Source organism: Buteo buteo, chromosome 3 (genome assembly GCF_964188355.1).
Source record: "Buteo buteo chromosome 3, bButBut1.hap1.1, whole genome shotgun sequence".
In the NCBI taxonomy this organism is placed as follows: Eukaryota; Metazoa; Chordata; class Aves; order Accipitriformes; family Accipitridae; genus Buteo; species Buteo buteo.
The window spans coordinates 68,539,012-68,561,823 of record NC_134173.1 but is presented as its reverse complement, the minus strand read 5'-3'; the positions used below and the strand labels follow the sequence as shown (position 1 = coordinate 68,561,823).

General features: G+C 36.8%; 1 protein-coding gene across 3 annotated transcripts in view; it reads left to right on the top strand.

Moving 5' to 3' along the window:
• Positions 1-22,812, top strand: part of ASAP1 (ArfGAP with SH3 domain, ankyrin repeat and PH domain 1) — a 161,796-nt gene that overhangs the window by 107,600 nt on the left and 31,384 nt on the right. For all 3 annotated transcript variants that reach the window (XM_075023963.1, XM_075023964.1, XM_075023965.1), the window contains 10 exons: positions 463-563; positions 1,001-1,070; positions 5,340-5,427; positions 6,528-6,576; positions 12,676-12,839; positions 14,414-14,547; positions 15,626-15,717; positions 16,468-16,654; positions 19,115-19,200; positions 21,301-21,416. In XM_075023963.1, the coding sequence (XP_074880064.1) occupies positions 463-563; positions 1,001-1,070; positions 5,340-5,427; positions 6,528-6,576; positions 12,676-12,839; positions 14,414-14,547; positions 15,626-15,717; positions 16,468-16,654; positions 19,115-19,200; positions 21,301-21,416 (1,087 nt within the window). The remainder of the gene's footprint in view (positions 1-462; positions 564-1,000; positions 1,071-5,339; positions 5,428-6,527; positions 6,577-12,675; positions 12,840-14,413; positions 14,548-15,625; positions 15,718-16,467; positions 16,655-19,114; positions 19,201-21,300; positions 21,417-22,812) is intronic.

Here is a 22,812-nt window from a genome sequence, read left to right as displayed (position 1 = left end):
TCATTCACTAAAACTCATGAATTATATACATATTTTTAATTGGATAAAAAAATAGTAATTATTAGCATTTGGTTTTTTTTGTTTATGTATGTTTTTCTGTATATATGCATGCTACATTCTGTTGCTTTCTTCTTGAAATTTTATCTTAGCCTTTTACTCTTTGATTATAAGATTATGCAATATTAAATTTCTGTATTTTAAAAAGTCATTGTTTTGAGATGCATATTTGCATCCATACTATACTTCAAATGTGTAATCTTGGAACATGCAGTTAGTTCAAGGTCACATGACGTAAAAGCAAGCTCTCCTATGGACGTAAAACATGCATTAGGAGTTTTCTCTTTTTTTAATCTTTATTAATTTGTGAAATTGTGGTAGAGAAGAGAAATAGAATAGGCTTAAAGGTTAAGAAAACTTGCTGTTCACATCAGGAAACGTTAATGGTGTTTTTCCCTTTTTTAGGATTCACAGAGCAGGCAAGGAGGATATAGTATGCATCAGCTTCAGGGGAATAAGGAATATGGCAGTGAGAAGAAAGGTTATCTTTTAAAGAAGAGTGATGGGTATGTTCTTGGAGTGCATAGTACATAGTGAGAATCATTACTATGTCCATGCACTGATATTTATTGTTTTTTACTGTGGGTGCTTAAGGCACATTCTCGTAATGCATGTGCCACAAGTACTCAAGAATTTCACAGTTCAAATCTGAACACAGATCTGAATTTAATATAGTATAAATATATATAAAGCATGACAAGCAATTGTAAAAAAAAAAAAAAAAAGGTCATATTAAAAAGAAAGCTGTTGTCTTTATAAGTCTCTAAAAGGTGATTAAGACCTGTCATAAATTTCCAAGTTACTTTTGGTGAGGCATTTAGTAAAATTTTTACTGTACCTGTTTGTTTCTCAAGGCTACTCTTCTCAAAATGTTAATGTGATTAACATGTGTTTTCAAAATGTGTCTAGTTACTGAATTTTTGTTGTTGATGTTCTTATGCAGGTTAAGGAAAGTATGGCAAAGAAGAAAGTGCACTGTTAAAAATGGAATTCTTACTATATCACATGCAACGGTAAGTTATTTTTATACCTTTTTATTAAAATAATAAATTAACATTATCCTTTCCTGGTGAATCTGTTGGTGTTAATCTGCTATTACAAAAAAGATACCAATTCTGGTTTTGACTGTTGAAGTTCTGTGGATTACCAGAAGTTGGAGACTGACTTGCAAAAGTATTCTTACACTTGCTCTGTTAAAATTTTTCCTGATTGTCTGCTGCTGACCACTAGTGGGAACAGTGCTTCAGGTTAAATGGAGCAGTACAGCTGTTCTTACATAGAATCATAGAATGGTTTGGTTTGGAAGAGACCTTAAAGATCATCTAGTTCCAACCCCCTGCCATGGGCAGGGACACCTTCCACTAGACCAGGCTGCTCAAAGCCCCATCCAGCCTGGCCTTGAACACTTCCAGAGAGGGGGCATCCACAACTTCTCTGGGCAACCAGTTCCAGTGTCTCAGCACCCTCAGCAAAGAATTTCTTCCTCACATCTAATCTAAATCTACCCTCTTTCTTTCAGTTTAAAACCATTACCCCTTCTCCTATCGCTACACTCCCTGATAAAAAGTCCCTCCTCATCTTTCACGTAGGCTCCCTTTAGGTGCTGGAAGGTTGCTGTAAGGTCTCCCCAGAGCCTTCTCTTCTCCAAGCTGAGCAATCCCAACTCCCTCAGGCTTTCCTCATAGAGGAGGTGCTCCAGCCCCTGATCATCTTTATGGCCCTCCTCTGGACCCACTTGAGCAGGTCCATGTCTTCCTTACGTTGGGGGCCCCAGAGCTGGATGCAGTACTTCAGGTGGGGTCTTACGAGAGCAGACTAGAGGGGCAGAATCACCTCCCTCGACCTGCTGGCCACACTTCTTTTGATGCAGACCAGGATACGGTTGGCTTTCTGGACTGCAAGCACATGTTGCTGGCTCATACTCACTTTTTTATCCACTAATACCCCCAAGTCCTTCTCCACAGGGCTGCTCTCAATCCACTCATTGCCCAGCCTGTAACTGTGCTTGGCATTGCCCCGACCCATGTGCAGGACCTTGCACTTGGCCTTGTTGAATTTCATGGGGTTCACATGGGCCCACGTCTCAAGCCTGTCAAGGTCCCTCTAGATGGCATCCCTTCCCTTAAGCGTGTTGACTGCACTACAGAGCTTGGTGTTGTCGGTGAACTTGCTGAGGGTGCACTCAATCCCACTGCCCATGTCACTGACAGATGTTAAACAGCGCTGGTCCCAATACCAACCCCTGAGGAACACCACTTGTCACTGGTTTCCATTTGGACATCAAGCTGCTGACCGCAAATCTGAGTGTGACCATCCAGCCAATTCCGTATCCACTGAGTGGTCCATCCATCCCATCCATGTCTCTCCAATTTAGAGACAAGGATGTTGCGTGGAACAGTGCCAAATGCTTTGTGCAGGTCCAGGTAGATGACATCTGTTACTCTTTCCTTATCCAGCAAAGCTGTAATCCTGTTGTAGAAGGCCACCAAATTTTTCAGGCACAATTTGCCCTTAGCGAAGCCACGTTGGCTGTCACCAATCACCTCCTTATTTTCCATGTGCCTTAGCATAGTTTCCAGGAGGATCTGCTCCATGATATTGCAGGCCACAGAAGTGAGACTGGCCTGTAGTTCCCCGGGTCTTCCTTTTCTCCCTTCTTAAAAATTGGGGTTATGTTTCCCCTTTCCAGTCAGTGGGAACTTTGCCAGACTGCCACAACTTCTCAAATATGATGGATAGTGGCTTAGTCACTTCACCTGCCAGTTCCTCAGGACCCACAGAAGCATCTCATTGGGTCCCATGGACTTGTGCATCTTCAGGTTCCTTAGATGGTCTCAGACCTCATCTTCTCCTACAGTGGGTGGTTCTTCATTCTCCCAGTCCCTGCCTTTGCCTTCTGTGACTTGGGTGGTGTGGCCAAAGCACTTGCAGGTGAAGACTGAGGCAAAAAAAGTCATCGAGTACCTCAGCCTTCTCCATGTCCCAGGTAACCAGGCCTCCTGTTTCCTTCTGGAGAGGGCCTGCATTTTCCCTAGTCTTCCTTTTATCACTGACATACCTATAGAAGCTTTTCTTGCTGCCCTTGATGTTTTATTAATCTGAATAAAATGAAGCATCTACGGTGTAGCTGTCTGCATCAGAGCAAGATCGTGTAGACTCCTCTCTTTGCCACTGGAGAGCTGGTCAATGTAGTCAAAGGAGTCTGGGTAGGTTTGGTCAGATGTCTTGTTATAAACTCAATTCTGGCTGTTGACTGTACTGGAAGACCAGTACTTAGCTCATACATAGATGTCTGTATTACAGATGTTTTATTCCCACATAGGTTGTTAACTATTTAAAACATTTTAATGCCTACACATTCATTTTGTAAAAAAAATAAAATTGTTCAACTAATCAGAGTGAGAAAATGAGAATAAAGGCTAGTTTGGAATTAATTTCAAAACTTCCTGTGGACTGTATGAAGTAAGTGAACTCTTCTTTAGCCTTCTAAAATTTTTCTTATTTTTTTTTCCCACTGCTATAGCTTATGGTAGTTGATAAATACATCTAAGTATTAAATCAAAAGTTTGATAAGAAAACGGCAAATATATTGAACAGAATTTTCAATTAATACTTCAACTGGTTTTGCTCAGAAGGATTGTTATGGTATATCTGTGAAGCACATAATTTGGAAACTTGGAAGTGTTTGATGTTAGATGTTATTGATAGAGTCTGACAGATGAGTAAATGTGTTAACATTTTGAGTGCTTTCAACTAAAAGTGTGAAATTTTGGGAAGTTTTGATCATAATGAGTTCTGGGAATTGGGCATATATCTGAAGTATCTTCCTAGGAATCCTAAATCATGTGGAAGCAACAACATTATCATGGTGGAGGCAGTCCTAAAATTGTCTTGCGGCAGTATGACACAAACTTGTTGCAAATGAGTAATTTCTGTTACTCTTGTTAAAGGAGATGGTCCCATTTCATCAGCCTTTTTCCCCCTTTGCCCTAAATTCCAATGGTGGCCATGAGTATCAGGGTCTAAAGTTAACTACCTACCTTAAGTTAAAGGGAAGTTACTACATTTTGTGCTGGAGTGTTGGGTTTTTTAATGGCTAGGAAGATATCCTCACCTCCTTTGAAGACTCATTTAGTGAAATTATTTATACCTAGGTTAGTAATGGTTCAGTTATCACCTTTATTTAAAAAAAAACAAACCAAACATGTATTGCCAAGCTCAAGACTTGGCAATTTAGAATTCTTGGAATTGCACTATTGATTGTAGATTTCCTTTTCTTGTATGTAGCTGTGTAAAAGCAGTCCATTTGCTCTTTTCTGTTGCAGTGCCAAGAAGAAAGTAATTTTCTTGTTTTCAATGATGAGAAGTTCAGATTGTGACAGTCTGTTCAAGACTAAATTTTGAAAACTGAGACTCCAATTGCATATTTACTACTTCAAGGAATCGTTGCTCCTTAAGTGTCAAAAATACTGTGTTCATGAGCTTGTTCTGACAAACATTTGACAATGTGGGAAATGCACTTCGAGATTTTTTTTGTTTGCTAGTTTTGCATTACTTTTATATTTAGTTTACAATTTCTAATATGAACAATTTCCAAAGCTCAGTTCGGAAGTATTTACTGATAACTGACATCTCATGTTCAGTTTGTATCTGCCACCTGTAGTACCTTTAACTCAGTATCTCTATGGTTTCTGTTAAACCTGTATAGCCCCAAAATACTTTGAAGACACATTTAGTTATCATGTCTTAAGTAACCTAGTTACAGCAGAGAATGTTAGTAACTGTATTTATTCCAAGTTCTGAAACTCCAGATCTCCAACTTCCCACTTCCCTTTTAAAGTTTTAGGTTTATATTTTTGATTCATTTAAAATGGGTGGAAAATTGGAATATGGACATGCTATAAGGAAAAATTGCATAATAGTTTTACCACTGTTTATGAAATACAATAAAAAAATTCAGTATTAGCATATTTTAAATTAAGGTTTATTCCTTTAATTGCTTCAATCCCTTTCAAATAATCAGGAAGAATTGTCTTGAAGATTTTAAATTTAATTAATAATTTAATAATTTTTAATTTAATTAACTTAATTTCATTTAGATTTAGCAATCTGTCCATTCTTACAGACCAAGTCAGACGAAGTCATGCTAGTCTCAAGTGTTTTGAGGGTGTACATGTATGCATGCCCATGCTTTAAGTAAATATCATATGTGCCCACTCCCCAGAAAGAAAACCTAATCGTAAATCAAGACATTTTTAAAGTAAAATAAATCTTCTTTTTAGTCCAACAGGCAACCAGCTAAACTGAATTTATTGACCTGCCAGGTGAAGCCAAATGCTGAAGATAAGAAGTCTTTTGATTTAATATCACGTATGTAGCAACTTTAGTACCATCTTGCATTATGTGGGATTTCTAAAAATGTCATTACAAGATAGTTTGAGTAAAAATAAGGCTACAGTTCAAAATTCAGGTTTGTCTCCAGAAACATGCAGCACCTCACGAGTGTTCAGATCTCTCTAGTTTTGAACATGAGTTGAATGGACGAATGAATGAAGAACGTTTTTTGTGTGTATGTGTGACATAAATACTGTTCGTTTATGACAACCATGAAATGCAGCATATGTGCTGTTCACCTAAGTTCAGAGAGCTGTTTAACAGCTTAGTGGAACATGCGTAAGCTATATCCACTAGGAAATGGAAGAGACTTTTGGCCTCATCTTGGTTTTCCTTCATTGTCTGTTCTGCTTTTTGAGTGCTGTATGTGGGGTTGAGGAAGGCAAGAAGAACCCAGTTTCTCTTGTTCTCTTATCCTCCTTTTACAATATGCTTCTGTTTGTCTAAAATTGGTAGTGACTTGTCTTCTCAGCATTAAAGCTCCTGTGATTTCCCTTCTTCCTATTTTGTTCTTGTATAGCAGGTATTTGTATCCAGCCTGATTTTTAAAAACACTTTTGAAGTTGATGAGTCAACTTACTGTTTTCAGTCTTTACATATATAGTATTAAACAACAAACAATTTCAACATTCTATATTTACAAGGACAGTCACAATTACAGTGAGGGATAATACCCAGTTCATATCTCATCCTTTGGTTAGTGAAAAGAAGTTTAACCCAAATGGAGGGAAAAGTATGTAATAGGAACAAAGTCATGTTGCCCTTTTCTGCTACTTGGGTTTCAGATGTGACTTCAGAAGGGCAAAATTTGATTCATGTGCTTATTTTTCTTTAATATTTCTAAACATGAGACTTTTGAAATACGTACATTTGGTGTAAATCAAAATTCAAAATTTCCATCTTTCTCTGTTTTTTTTAGAATTGTTTTTCATAGCTATGAATAAAGTATTAATGTTTCTGGTTAAGAGCAATTGCTCTTAAAGGCTTTAGTTGCCAAACAGGTTTTCATAACAAATATGTTGATATTTTAAAATTTTATCATGTGCCAAATGAAAATATGTATTTATTTATTTCAGATAACAGAACATACCACTTTCAAGCAGAAGATGAACAGGAATACGTAGCGTAAGAATGTTTACATTTTTTCAAGTTTATTTTGCCAATAGAGGTGTATAAAATTGCACATAACAGTGGAAATAGTTTTCTCAGTTAATGCAGAATTAGTGCCTACTGTCTGTTTTTTCTACTGTTGTGAATCTATCAATGTAAAACTATTTTGTGTCATGCTACAGGGGTCTTTGATAACCTTGTAAAATTATAACAGAAACACAACCCAATGAACCAAAATCCCATACAGATTGTGTACCCTACCAGCACATGGGTTTGTGTGCAGTTGCTTGGCATGATATAGTAGATCAGGTTATTAGGATTCAAATGAAATATTTCAAATTTCTTAAGTCTTCTGTGTCAGCCCTCTTCTGCAGTTACTTCTTTTCCTCCTGAACCCTACTTTTCCTTTAAATTTAAAATAATAAATAGATAAAAGATGTCCATATAACACATAGAAAATATTTACAGGTAATGCATCTTTTCTACTGTAGGCCTAGAATAAACAGCAAAGAATATCTGAGATGTGTCTATTTCAGAATCCAGTAACTCGCTTCATTAATGCATGTTTCCTTTAAAACAATCTTTCTTCCTGCTACATCAAAACTACTTCTTGTCCTAAGAACCATGCACCACTTTTTTCCTCCTGAATATTGCTCTTGGTGTCATCAAATGTGTGTTGTGCAGAACATTACAATCTAATGCTCATCACTTGACAATTCTGGGAATAAAGCTACTAGTGAAGAGGGCAGCAAGCCTGAGCCTTCCAGGCTGCCTCATTCTTCAGGACTGTTGTGCTCTTTTGTGACATGTCCATATTCCAATGGAAGACTGTGTATTTTAAAGGTACAGGGAATGTTCGTAGGGTATTTCTGTTGTTTGGTAGTGTTGGGAGGCAATGGGATTGAGAGTTCAATGTTGGAAGGCATGGGTGAAATGAGAAGGCCGGAGAGTTCTTTGTCATGCAGCTATTTCCTTCCAGAATCTCCCACAGCTTTATGTTGACTCTTAGAACACAAAGCTGACTTGCTAGTCATGCTTACTGCATTCATTCTGGAACTTAATTATTCCAGTAATTTTCTCAGTCAAGATAAAATACTCTTATTTCTGATCAGTAATGCACTTAATGAGTCATAAGTTTTTGTGTATATTTCATAGATTAGTTTTTACTGTATTTGTTGGTTTAAAAGGTGAAGTGTGTTTTGTTTTGGTTTGGGGTTTTTTTGTCTTAATGCATGAGCAAGGTAGGGGGAGAATACATTAGTAACATACTTCTGATTGGCAGGTCAGTAAATTCAGTTTAACTGGCTGCCTGTTGGACTCTTTTGAAACTCCAGGCTGTTTTTGCTTCCCATTAGAAGCATAGTTACCATTTGTTTACCACTGAAGTCTGGTTTATCACTTTAGTCCAGTGACTGAGAAAATGACTTGTACTGGAATACAGAATGATAGAATCATAGAATATCTCAAGTTGGAAGGCATCCATCACAATCATAGAGTCCAAATCCCTGCTCCTCACAGGACTACCTGAAACTAAACCATATGACTGGGAGTGTCATCCAGATGCTCCTTGAACTCTGCCAGGCTTGGTGCCGTGACCACTTCCCTGGGGACCCTGTTCCAGTGGCCGACTGCCCTCTTGGTGAAAAACCTTTTCCTAATGTCCAACCTGAACTTCCCCTGATGCAGCTTCATTCCATTTCCCTGTGTCCTATCACTGGTCACCAGAGAGAGGAGATCAGCACGTCCCCCTCCGCTGCCCCCCTTGGGGAAGTTGCAGACTGCGATGAGGTCACCCCTCAGCCTTCTCTTCTCCAAGATGAACAAACCAAGTGACCTCAGCTGCTCCTCATAAGTCTTGTCCTCGAGGCCTTTCACCATCTTGGTCGCCCTGCTCTGGACACACTCTAATAGTTTGATGTCCTTCTTACACTGAGGTGCCCAACACTGCACACTGTACTCAAGGTGGGGCTGCACCAGTGCAATGTAGAGTGGAGTGTAGTATTTTTATGTTGTTGCAAGTTTCAGAAGTCTCATTTAGCTAAAGAGACATTAGTTGCATCCAAGTGTTGGAACACATGCAGACAAACTAATAGAAGCTAAGTGTATTTTGCCTGTATTGGCACTGTAGGCCACCAACAAAAAAGTATTGTAATGTTACTCAGACAAGTGTTCTGTCTCAGAAAGTTACTGAAGTGACCCAAGTAATGGTATATATGGAAACTTACTTTCTTTTTTTATTTAGGAAAATTTCTGCAATATCTTTAGTTAATTGAAGTTCATGAACCAGAATGACTGTTAATGTGTTGATGAAAAACTACAATATAACCAAATGTTTTGTTTTTCTTGTGCAGCCACTGAGTAGGTCCTAAACAGCTTTATTATCTAAGGTGTCATTCAAAAAGCACCCTTTAACTTCCAACCTTCTTGATTTAAGTGTTGTGCAGGAACTATGTGATGTAGCTCCTTGGTTAGAGTTGTCATCCTCTTGTTCCAATTTCCACTTGACTTGTATATGTGTGCCTCTCTTGACCCTTTCTTCTCTATCTTGTATTTTGTCCACTGAGTTTTAGTGCTGCCTCTGTTCTGTCTTTTTTCCTTTGTGCACCAATTGAAAAATAAATGCATAAACAGATTTCCAAATCGCTTTCCTTCCAGACTCACATCTAAATAGAGAAAAAAGCAAGATTCATTTCTTTAGTTTAACTGACCTTGCATACATATCCCTAGTGATCATTTTAAACTGCTTCCATAAATAGATCCTCAAACAACTTATAAAAATAATTTTAAAAAGCAGATGGTTTAAAATACAAATCGCTGAAGCCTACATTCTGTTATAGGTTTATTACTGCTTCCTCTCAAACATTTCCTTTAGTCCACTGCATTTCTTGATTTTTATCCGGCCAGCTGTCTGTTGACCTTTAATTGCTGCTTGACTGTCCTTCAAAATTCTCAGTGGATTATTAGTTTCTCTTGTAGATAATGTACAGTGTGTGCTGGGGGGGGGGGGGGAGTGTGTCTATGTGTGCATGTGTGTATATCTAATTATATGTATATCATGAGAAACATAACCTCAGATCTCTAAAATAACTAGATTTTTTTTTTTTTTAACATACACAATAATAGATGCTTTCTACTTTTTGATAATTGTGGATAGGGCCAAACATACTCCAGACACAACCTTTTAGTTCTTTTTTACCCTCTTTTTGAAGGTCAAGAGTATATTCATTTCTGTAGGAAACACCTGGATTATAAACAAAGCTAGATTCAGAAATTTCGCTATGAAGAAACACGCATCTAACTTCAGTCTAGTGTTTAGCAACAGTCTTCAGTCTTTTTTTTACTTTGGGAAGGCTGAGTTGGAAGGTCTTGATACTATCTGTTGCTTCTTCCGTACAAAAAAGTTGTTTCTGAATACTTGAAAAACATGCTATTCTTGTTCTGTTTATGCATTTACCTGGAAACATCGATGTTGCAATAGTGATTGTCAGAAAAAAAACAGAGATAAATTTTTTATTGCAAACCAAAAACCCTATTAGACTGGTTGTTATTCTTGGGGAGAACACATGGGGATGAGATGACTTTTATTGGCTTAGAAATACTGAAGAAAAATAAGAGAAATCTGAGTGAAAGTCTGATCCATCTGAGATTAATGAATACTTCTGTTTCCTTCATTGGATCCAGAAGTCACCCATGATGCCAGATTTTTGTGTAGCCTCATGAGTTTCTTCAAAACTTGGAATCTCCAGCAAACAAAATGCCTTAAAGGATCGTAAGAAACTGCTGAGATCCAGAAAAAGAAGTAGTATTAGAAGATTGGACAACCTGTGTTATTGTATTAGATAGAAGACAAAGCAATTCTGTAAGACTTGAGTAATTTTTAAATTATTTGAAAGAACACTAGAAAGTATTACCAGCAGCTTTTTGACTGTTGTCTTGACACTGGTGGTATTGAGAAATAAAGCAAAGACATTTTTTAAAAAAGGGAAGGAAAAAAAAAAGACTAGTACAGATAAGAAAAAAGAGGAAGAACAGCAGTCATAAGGCAGTTTTTATAAACTATTGACATTGAATTAATGTACTGTATTTACCAATTTGAATTGTTTATTTTTGAGTGTAGAGCCTGGCAGGAAGGCCTGGCGACCAACTGGGCGCTTCTTGTATAAATAGCACCAGTCATTAGGAATGTGTCTGTTGTTACGCTTGTGTTAAATGGGCCTTGTGCTGATGACTGGGAAGAGCTGACGCTGTGGTGCTTCTTGCTTTGACTGTCTCACAGATGACACCAATGACACGCAGCCTTGGACACTGGGTTCCTTCTAGCTAAGGAAATGTAACCAAAATAAGTTATTGCTCTTACAGTTTAGAAACTCGCAATGTGGAAATCTGTATCAAACTAACAGCTGGCTCAGTCATGTTGTGTTTATTTTAATTGCATCTAATAATTTTTTAATTGTTACTGCATAGTTGAGTTTAATTCAAATTCTGCCTTTTTAACAAACTAATCAAATTGTAACCCTGAAAGAAATTGTCAACAAATGTCAGAATAAATGTTGTCTGTCTGAGTTAAATGATCATTCTGTGTGTTTAACCAAACATTACTATAATATTAGAAGCAAGATACTGCCGCTTCTTATTTTATAAATAACATTGGACTTCATCAGAAAAATTGCAGAAGAATGCCATCTAGTGTGGGTTCTTGTATTTTATCATATAACTGGAGAGAGAGAGAGATTAATGTAAATATTGTTTTCAGCATGTGAACTATGGAGCAAATTTTTATTCAAATTTTCAATTTCTTTTATTTTTAAGGTTGATTTTTTCAATATTTTTTATGCATTTTCTTATAAGTACAAGTTCCCAGATTATTCTCTGCCCATAAAAATTTAAGAAACATATGTGTATGAAGTATATAATGCACAGTGCTCATATACCTGTTCAGGCTCTGAATCTGTATTGCAAGATTATATACATAAATTTCCCTCTGAAATCCTTTAAAGTTTGTCTCTGCATTATTATTTCAGTGGGAAATCATGAATTTGAATATGTAGTTCGCTTAGTTTGTTTAGATGACCATAGCCATTTTAGCACATTTTATAAGATCGATGATTTCGGATAATTGGGATATTGTAGACAGGAGATGGATTAAGAACACTGCCAATTTACACATTTTTTACGCGGAAATATTTTAGGTTTTAGTTGCAGTAGATCTAAAACCATCTAAAATCACTGTACCTGGGAGGATTTTTTTTTTAACTTGCTCTTTTTCTAAATTAGGCAACACTGCATCTGCAATGTGCTGGTCCTTAGCGTAACTGCTTTCCCCTCTTTACTTCCGCCTGCAGGGTAGCACTGACTGAGAGGGGTTTTTTGTTTGTTTTTAATTAAAACATTATTGTGTAAACAAAAACTTGCAGAGTGGTTGGGGAGGCAGGGGAAACTGGTGCCTGAAGTATCATTAAAGAGTCTTGATTTGTTCCAGTCAGCAGTTGCTCTTAAAAATTTTATGTTGGCTATCAATATCGTTACTCTCCTGCCATCTTCTCTTCTTTACCCCATTTGTTGCCATGGCAATTTTCATTAATTTGGACATTACAGTCTGAGTCTGATTAGTGCACTGAGACCTGCATTTTGAAAGGCAACTAGACATCAACACATTCAAAAATGTGCCTGCTGTCTCCTCTATGGAGAGAGAGATGCACATTGGAGAAAGTAGTGGTTATAATTTTCTCCTTTAATAATGGGAGAGACTTAAGGAAGATCTTGGGCACCAACTTTTAAAGCAGTTAAATTTACAGGAGCTTAATTGCACCCTTTCTCTTCCACAGCTTCTGCTTATTTGAGGAACCTGAGAACTGTACTGCTTTAGCTTTAAAATTGTTTACCAAAGGGACTTTAGAATTAAGACTTTTTCTTTTTGTCTTTTCTCATTCTTACTTACCTTTTCTCAAACCTTTCCTTCCTGTCTCTGACTTTTTCCCCCACTCAGTCTCTCCCACAATACAGTCCTTCCTTACATTCCCACTAATATTTTGTTCCTGACAATCTTTCTACAGTTTATAGATTAACTTGTATTTGCAAATGCAGATCTTCATTAAGGTCTTTATCTTGTGCTAGATGGATATCAGTATTGACTAACAGCAAAGAAGAAGCATTAAATATGGCATTCCGTGGAGAGCAGAGCACAGGGGAAAACAGTTTAGAGGATCTGACAAAAGCCATTATTGATGACATACAGAGATTACCCGGAAATGAAGTCTGTTGTGATTGTGGCTCACCAGGTATCTCAACTTGTTCATGTCATCAACTTCGTGTTGGGAGCAAAGTAATTTCTTTAAAGAAGTGTTTGTAGAGTGCAAACTAATTTTCTAAATGGTGTGTTGATCAGTCTTCAACCTGTTTTTAAAAGAACAAATATGACTTTCATACATTAGTTCCATTTAATTCACTAAAATATTTTTGTGTGTTGTCTGTGCTTACTTCCAGCAGTTCAAGCCCCTCTGGAGTTTGAACTGTTCTTGTTGCACTGTCTCTAGATGCTTGTTGCACTTGAATGGAAGTTGCTTGGCATCACTGATCCTGTGCATGCTACTAAGTAGAAGTGAGTAATGCTTAGACAATGATTGTGGAAAAACTGACCTGGCCAGGATCTTACTCTGAGGTTTTATCTTGGCATGAGACTACTGGAATTGCAGTATCAAAAATATTCAGAGGTGGAGTAAGTAGTCTTGTGCAAAGAATGAGACCCAGAGTTGGAATCTTATCAGATTCTATCTTCAGAAGTACAGAGCTACAGGTCAGTTGTATGTTGCTTAGAGCTTGAGAATTCAACTTGTCATAGAGCTACTGAATCGATGTGGTAGTTGGCAGCTGTTACAGCTTTCACATCTAAAAAGACACTTCAAGAAGGTGATGTTCATTTGGAACTGAGTAGATAGTATGTATCTTGAAGATGCTTACTGATGTAGAACTGATCCAAATAAGAAATACCTAGATAAAAATGCAAAGTGGAATATAATTATGTCAAATCCTGAAATCGGTTCATTCAGTTATTTCATCATGTGAAGTTACAGAAACTTCAGATTACAGTTTTCATTCATCTTTTAATTTATGGTGAAGTTTTAAGCTTCACTCCTGCACCCCAGCTTGCTGCTGTAAAACTCTTGACTTAATGCCTTATCAGTTACTATTTAAGATCAAGGAAGAGATTAATCTGAAGACATGTATGTATAAAAAATGTCAGGAGCCTTTTCTTTTCCTTAAAAACTGGTCTTGCTTCTTATGTAGCAGTCATAGTATAAGATCTATTCCAATATTACATGCAGATCTCCTCCATGACAGCAGTTTTTTGTATTGCTTTTTTTTTTAATTTGCTGGAGTAGCCAGCATTCCTTAAATTTTCTACAATTCTACATATTGGAAAATGCCATGGTTAATCTTTAATGAAGAAAGACTATTTAAAGTTTAAGAAGTAAAGATTAAAACTTCAGAGGTTACCAACAGTGGAATTTAGAAGATCTGTTCCTTTTAAAAACAGGAAACAAAAGTCTTACCTTCTTTATACAAGAAACAAATCCTAAATGTATTCAAATATGGTCATTCAATATGGATTTATAAGACTAAATTCAGTGCCTTTGGGACTGTCCCTAAATCTGAAAATCTCAATTCCCTTGGTTGCAATTTGTGTTTAAATTTGCACTGCAGTTTGGAGAACAGTATGGAATATTCTTAGATTTATTTCCATTTGTTAAAACATTAAACGAGGAATCCTTTCAGAATATATTGGGATTTCTTACCACCATGGAAAACCTTTACTTGGACTTTGATTAAATATTTTTGGTTTTCAATTCTACAGATCCGACATGGTTGTCAACTAATTTGGGCATTTTAACCTGCATTGAGTGTTCTGGAATACATAGAGAAATGGGTGTCCATATTTCTCGAATCCAGTCTTTGGAATTAGACAAATTAGGAACGTCTGAACTCTTGGTAAGTTTCTTTAATTTGCATTTTATTTTTTTTTTTTAGTCAAATGTTGACCTATTTATAGGAAACATTCAGATGTATCATTTACAGTTAATTTTTTTCAAGGTATGCGTTTTGCAGAATGTCATCTTCATATTTTTGTATGTATCTTACAGGAGGTTTTTTACTATTATGTATTCTTGATGCTTTTGACTACTTGTCACTTCTCACGTTCACTTCCCGAGATTTTGCGGAATGAATATTGACATAAGTTGTGATTAGTGCCATCAAAATATTGTCTGTTATTAGCTAATCTTGTCCCTAAATCAGGACAGTCTAAAATCTCATGTAATTAAAAAAAGTGAAAGCTAATTTAACTTGACAAGTGAGAATGACCATTGCTAATTTTGTCAGAAAAATGTTGGATGAATCTTTTAATTTGATGGAAGAAAACCTGCAACATTAAAGTTATGAAAGGAATTTGATGTGACCAAAAAAAAAAAAAAAGGAAAAAAATACAACAAAAAACCCCAGTTACAGCAGGTTTATCTCCCCAGCTGTGTTTGGCCTGTGAGAAGACACTTGTTACAGAAATTTTGTATGGGAGAATTGAGAGAATTTAGAAGGCAATTCTGGATTTGTGTATAAGTTTAACATGAGCACTAGTGCTCTTTTTGAAATCTTGTTTGCAAAGTTACTATTAATTTAAATCAAATTTTATTAAGCATGACTTCCCAGTAGGTCTGAGCTTTCCAAACGTAGCTTCCTGATCAGTGTACTAGCACTGTTTCAGTGTTCATGCTGCTAGCTCCTCATTCTGTTTCTATACTGGTGGCAGATTGTCTTGAAATACAAATAATTAGCTGTGACTGTGAAGTCTGTTGTATTATTTCTGGGATGATAAGACTCATACTTGAAAAAGATCTTTAATTGCTTTATGTTGAAATGTAATCATGCTTTAATTTTGCAATCCTGTGTGTTCCATCTTTTATTAATAGTGTGGAAAATACACATTAGTAGTCCAATTTTTAGGTTGCTGTTAGACCCCCCCAGAAAACCCACCCTCATATTTTTTTTTTTTTTATTTTTCTTCTTATTGCAGCTGGCCAAGAATGTAGGAAATACTAGTTTTAATGATATTATGGAAGGGAATTTACCTAGTCCTTCACCTAAACCCAGTCCATCAAGTGATATGTAAGTTTTGAATCTCTAAATTCTTTAACAATAAGTTTACTGTGGAATATATGTGATGTAAAATGTCTTAAACAGTAACCAAGCCACAGGAGGGCTAGGATGGCAGAAGACTGGGGATTTTTACTCCAACTGTGGAGTTTCTTGTCACGTAGTCACTTTTTAGCCATCTCAGCTTTTAAGTTTGGTTTTCAAGATTCATTATTTTGAATCTTGAATGTTTCTGAGTTTTGTAGTATGGCTTTAAGTGATAAACAAAGTTGGACTAAATGATGCTAGCTTCAGGTACTGTCCTGAGACGGTAATAGTGTAGTTACCTGTTGTAGGAGTCACACAGAGAGCATAACACGTGTGGTTTTGCCACAGAAGACCTTTTAACCTATTATGCTGTTTTCTAGCTGACTTAGTATTTTTTTTCTTTTATTCTGTTTTTAGCATGTTTTTTATGCTTATCTTGTTTTTAACATGTAGATATGTTTCCATGAGAAATCACACTTCAGGCTTTGTTTTTTCTTTGGTCTTAGTCCCCAGTGTCAGAGTAATTTTCGTATGTAACAAAGGCAGGGTAAAATTGAATATGTACCTTATTTTGGGCTTGTTTGCAAGAAAGATGTGCATTATAATTGTAACACACTCTTTATCTGATAGTTTTCTTCTTTTCAGGTCCTGAGTTTGGCAAGGTGATTTTAAATTTAAGCAATTGACCCAATTTTCTAAAAATTTCTAAACCAAGCTCTCTTTCATACCCCACAGGACTGCACGTAAAGAATTTATCACTGCTAAATATGTAGATCATAAGTTCTCTAAGAAGACTTGTGCATCTGCAGCAGCTAAACTGAATGAATTACTTGAGGCTGTCAAATCCAGGGATTTACTTGCACTAATTCAAGTCTATGCAGAGGGGGTAGAGCTAATGGAGCCACTGTTAGAGCCTGGACAGGTAAGCTTATCAGGTAAACAAAGCAGAGTATTTTAAATAACGTGTATTTGTAAAATGTCCAGGACCTGGGACTGCTACCTTAGATGCTAAAACAAGAGAAATAACAGATGAAAATGGTGGGTTTTTTCTTCCTTAATGTGTCATCCTTGTGGGGAGGGAAAAGACGACTGTATCTGTTTGTCATCAGTTGGTCTAAAGGAGTGTGTGAAATGCAATAGTAATATCATACAGTGTTCTAGGTGCAACTATAGTATGTTGAAGAGCACCTGTTCTGCAGTAAGTTTCTTTTAGGAATAGGCCCAAAGAGAGAGGGCTAGACTTTATAACCCAGGGTCACTTGATACCACAGACAGTATCATATCTGCTTTTAAAGTAGTTGCTGAAGGAACACATTGACTGTATACAAGTCTCTGTTTACTCTGTATGAGGAAAGAGTAAATCTGATGCCTTCACAGCTTCTGATGAAACATTTACAGACACACAATTTCTTTCAACCAGGAAGAGAGTTTGGATTTGTTTGGTTTTTTTTTAATAAAGTTCTGAATATTTGATCTTTGTTCTGAAGTCAGTAACAGTTTTTCAAAAAAAATAGTCCAGGTTGACCTCAAGTATCCAGGTAGAAATGTTGCTCAAGAGCAACGTAACCTGTTTTTATAGGTAATTGATGCTGTGTAACCACTTGGTTGGCAATGTTTTTTCCTGTTACTTTTGAATCCAACTTGGAGAGATCTTAGAGAATGTTTTCAACAAGTTCTGTGAAAATAGCTAACTTGGCAAAGGACGGAGTGCCTGTCTGTATCGAGTGGAGGGAATAAGTTCAATATAGTCTCGGCACTTGAGATATCACAAAGTGTTTATCATAGAAACACATTACAAATTCTCTAACTACAAAGTAAGCTTTCTTTATTTGTCATCCAGAGCAGTTACCACAATTAGCTCCTTAGCATTTCTCAGCTATTAAAGTTGGTGATACCTAGAAGGGTATGAACACCAATTGAAATGTAGTCTGCAGACAGGACATTTATAGCAGTATTCGCCGCTGTAAATTTTCTCTAATGTTTATTAAAGTCATGTTTTTTTAATAAGTTGTGACTTTAATTCTAAATATATGTACTATAATATACTTTTTTTTAAATGCCCTTTATGATCAATAGGAGTTAATGAAATCTGCATTTAAATTAATTTCTTACGCAACTTTTAAACATATACGTATGTCATATATATAGAAAGTAAAGTATGATTCAGTTCAAGTTCAACAAGGAGAAGGAAGCCCTGTATCTGGGGAGAAGCAACCTGATGCACCAATATGTGCTGGGAACCACCCAGCTGGAGATCAGCTTGGCAGAAAAAGACCTGGGTTTCCTGGTGGACGCCAGGTTGAACATGAGCCAGCAGTGTGCCCTTGTGGCAAGGGTGGCCAATGGTATCCCAGGCTGCGCTAGCCAAAGTATTGCCAGCAGGCTGAGGGAAGTGATCCTTCCCCTCTACTCAGCACTGGTGAGGCCACAGCTGGAGTACTGTGTCTAGTTCTGGGCTCCCCAGTACAAGAGAGACTTGGACATACTGGAGAGGGTGCAATGAAGGGCCACAAAGAGTTTGGAGCACCGGATGTATGAGGAAAGGCTGAGAGATCTTGGACTGTTCAGCCCGAAGAAGAGAAGGCTCAGGAGGATCTCATCAATGTATATAAATACCCGAAGGGCGGGTGCGAAGAAGACGGAACCAGGCTCTTTTCACTGGTGCCCAGTGACAGGACCAGAGGCAATAGGCGCAGACTGAAACACAGGAGGTTCCCTCTGAGCATCAGGAAACACTTTTTTACTGTGAGGGTGACCGACCACGGGCACAGGTTGCTCAAGGAGGTTGTGGAGTCTCCATCCCTGGAGATATTGGAAAACATTTGGACATGGTCCTGGGCAGCCTGCTCTAGGTGGCTCTGCTTGAGCAGGGGTGTGGGACTAGATGAATTCCCCATGTTCCTTCCAACCTCAACCATTCTGTGATTCTGTAAGAGATTTGATGTTTGTAGGTCTATGATTTTTGTGATTTCCCCCCCCCCCCCCCCGGTTTTGTAGGAAATAGTGTTGTGGCTATGCTTGATGCTCACCAAGGCGTCATAAAGCAACAAGTACTGTAAACTCACTCAGTATTCCTTTACAGGTTCCCTTTTAATTAGTAGTAACTAAAATGGTTAAAGGCTCCTCAAGATTGTTCCATCCAGCTGGGAAAAAGGACCGGTTTTGAGAAGGCTATGATCTCAAAGTGTGATGTTGCTTCCTTTGAAGCACATGGTGGCTTTTAGAGATCAGAAAGGCAATAACTGTTTTAATCATAATTTCCTAATATTTTTCTGTTGAAAGAGTTGTAAAAGAGTGAGTGACATATATCTCTGTAGGTCTGATATTAAAAGATTTGCAGAAGTAAGACACAAAAATCTAACTTCTATTTACATGTGTTTAGGAGCCAGGCGAAACAGCACTTCATTTAGCAGTCCGGACTGCTGACCAAACCTCTCTCCATCTGGTTGACTTCCTTGTACAAAACTGGTATGGATTGCTCATTTTTCATCAAATTGTGTATTAAAAATGCAGATGTTCAAAGCTGTCTTTGCAGTGGTTTGGACAGTGTTTGCTCATCACTTATAATCGTTCTCCTTAGATATGTTTCAAAAGAGGATAATTTAATACCTTTGAGTTGACCTTTGTGTTCCTAATGAGTAGAGAGAGGGAAGGAAATGTAGGTTAAAAAACACGGAAAGCAGTTACATAAAAATAGGATGAAAAGAAAAACTATGTAGAGCAAAAGAGAGCATTGATTTAGAACACATGAAACAATACATATGAATGGTTCAGGTAAAGGAGGGATGACAACTAAACGTTCCAAATACAGGACACATGCAAAGAAATTGTAAGAGTAAAAAACAAGGAGCTTTCTCAGAAAATTGTGAATAGAAGCTGGACTGACTTTGAAAAAGTTGTTCTAATAGTTAATAAGCTGTATCAAAGTTACTGAGAGCATAGTCTTCTTAACTAGTAATTTTCAACATCTAGGTTGTCTGAGCTATTCCTTGTTGTCAAGAGATGTGTTCATAGAAGTGAAAAAACCTTCATGAAAAGATTAAAAAAAAAAAAATTGCATGGTGTAGTGGTACAACATTATTTTTTATACGTTTCACAATATAGGTAATGATTAAATGAGATCAATTCCAGTCCAATTCTATAGTATGCTATTAAGTGAAAGAAGAAGCAGTCGCTTCCTGTGTCAGATGATGGTTTTTACAGAACTATGAGAGAGGAGAGTTTGGGAAACACAGAAGATTCATCATAACTTGTTTGAGCTGGTGGGGGGAAGGCTTGAGGATTTTTTTAATTTTTGTTTTTCCATCAGCATAGCGAATCATACCTGCTATTGAAATGCAGTCGGTGAATACTTATTTCTTTTCCTTCCCCTCTCTCATAGTTTATGTGGCATTGTATGTAGGGAGTGTTAGAGAGAAAGTTTGGTCTTCTTGTAACAGGACAGACTTGAAATCCATGTTCCATTCCTGACAACATCTCTTGGGCTATGTAGACTCGCTGTGTAACCTTCACTTAAACTTTATTCTACCACTACTCCCTCATGTTAAATGGAGTGCTGACTATTGTAGGAGTGTTATTGAAGTAAAAAGTAAAATAAAAACTAAGATACTTATATTTGCAAGCTGTTTGAGATCATAATTTGGAAAATGTTTTAGAAGCCCAAATTATTATTCTGAGTATTATTAAAGGATTTGTTATTTTGCATGATTATTTAAAATAATTTTGTTTAGTTATGAAGCTTCATAGTTTCTTCAGATGACTATCATCTTTTACATGTTTCTGTCAGCTCTCTGTATTTTTGTCTCAATCTCAACTTTAAGAGCATCTTCACAACCATATGGGCTCTGCACCTACTGTTCAGTGTGGGTAATACTGAGTGGAGGCAAAGCTGTCATCTTCCGAGCTTTTCTTTTCATTTTTATAAATGTATTATATTGATCCCAATATGTCAGTAACTTTTTTGAGAAACCTTGTTTTAAAAATTGAAATCTGAAGGAAGTACAGTTTTAAAAAGCCCTTTGAACTCCTTTGCCCAGTTTGTCTTTCCCTAACTCAGTGTCTATCCTTGTATTCCTTCTTATGACTCTCTTATGCATCCTCACAGCCACCTTCTTTATAGTTCCTTGAATGCATGGGACTTACTAACCTAACTGTATCAAAATGATTTTTTCAGATACTCTTTACTGGGCTAATTTAGCATGTTTGAAAAAGAAATTCCAGTAAAGTGGCAGGTGGAAAACAACTGGCATGACCTTACAAAGGATTAGGTTTGAATCTTGAGTTTCAGAATTTGCGTTTCACTTTTTTGTTGTGTTTTTTTTTTCCTTGAATGTACATTTGTAGATACTCAGTACTTTTCATCCACAGCTCAGGGATTTCCAGTATGCTGAGAACTATTCTTAATAGTCTTTAAAAGTAATTTTTAATTTAAAAATATTTCTTTCTCCCCCTACTTCATATTTGTTCAGTAAAGTATTTATGCATTTATTATTTATAGGGAAGCTAGATCTGAAATGAAGAGCACAGCATAGAATACTTTTCTTGATTGTTTTTTTCTTTTGTGTTTAGTGGAAACCTGGATAAGCAAACAGCATTGGGTAATACGGTTCTACACTACTGCAGTATGTATAATAAGCCTGAGTGTTTGAAATTGCTTTTGAGGGGGAAGCCAACTATTGATGTAGGTAAGTTCATTATTTAAAACTAGGAAATAAAGATTTCCTAAAATTTCTTTCCATTATTTTAACCACTTTTATTTATGTCCCACTGTGTTAAGTGAACTTTTAAAAGGAAAAATAAAATTGTATTAGAAAGATGAAGACTTCACCAGCAGCAAGCCTAAAGGAAGCAGTCAGTCAAGAAATGGGACTTAAATTCTTAGAAGATAATAGGGACAGAAATTTTCTAATACAAAATACTAATGAAAACCCCTAGTTTTTCTGCAGTTTTATTTCTGACACACTGTAAGTGTCCTGGAATTTAGGTTTGTTGTTTATATTGTAAAATTCATCTAGTACTTGTACGTTAGAATGCTTCAAATGGCTGCTTACATTAATTCCACTCTGGATGTATGTGGGCTTTGTGTACACTACAGTTAATTCTTCTTTTAATATTAATGTCGGTTGGCACTGTGACTTCACCCAGCATGCCCTAGCCACCACTGTAGCTGATTGGGGAAGGGATTAGCTTTCTCAGCTGCCTTTCTTCTTCTGTTTACCATCTACATGTATGAGATAGGTGAAACGTTTGCTGTACCTAAATCAGTCTGTTTTCATCATGGCTTGGCAAAAGTTTAATTAAAAACAATCTGTGTAAACTGTTTGCTCACACTTAGGGTAATCTCTCGTTTACTAGATGCTCTCCTTTCCCCGCCATATTTTGAGTGTTAGGAAGGCTTGTTAGGCTCAGGAGCTAAAGTGTCATCAGCGTGTCTATAAAACATTTGCATTCTGTCAGTTCTTGGTATAGGAGGGAAGCTTTCTGAACAGTTGGTGCAAACTGAAGAGTATGAACTTTTGATTCACCCTTTCTCCTCATTGTCATCATTTTCCTCCACTGCTTAGTAAAAAACTGTTGCATAAATTTAAGTTCATAGCTCAGTGGCAGAAGTCATTGGTTTCCTTGGCCTTTTTAATACATCCTTAGAATATGTTCTAATATTATCATAAGTCAAAGAATTTGCCATGAGCTGTTTTTAGCAGGTATGTCCCTAATTAAGAAAATGGGAAAGCTATCTGAACAAGCTTAAGCCTGTTTATTGGCCTTTCCATTGAACTCTCTCCTAGGTAGATGCCAGAAGAGTGTTCTTACCTTTTTGGTTGTTTTTTTGGTTGTTTTTTTTTTTTTTTGGGGGGGGGGGGGGGTTGGGGGGAGGGGGGAGTTGTTTTTTTGTTTTAATGCTCTCACATAGGAACTGTATTATCTTCTTTAGTCCTTGAAATATCAGATTTATACTTAAAAGTTGAAAGTTTGAAATTTACGTAGTGTCTTAGGCTGTTTGTGTGTTAACTTAAGAAATACTATTACTTTCATTCCTTTTCATATTAAAACTCCTGAGCCATCTCAGATTGATCTCTCTGT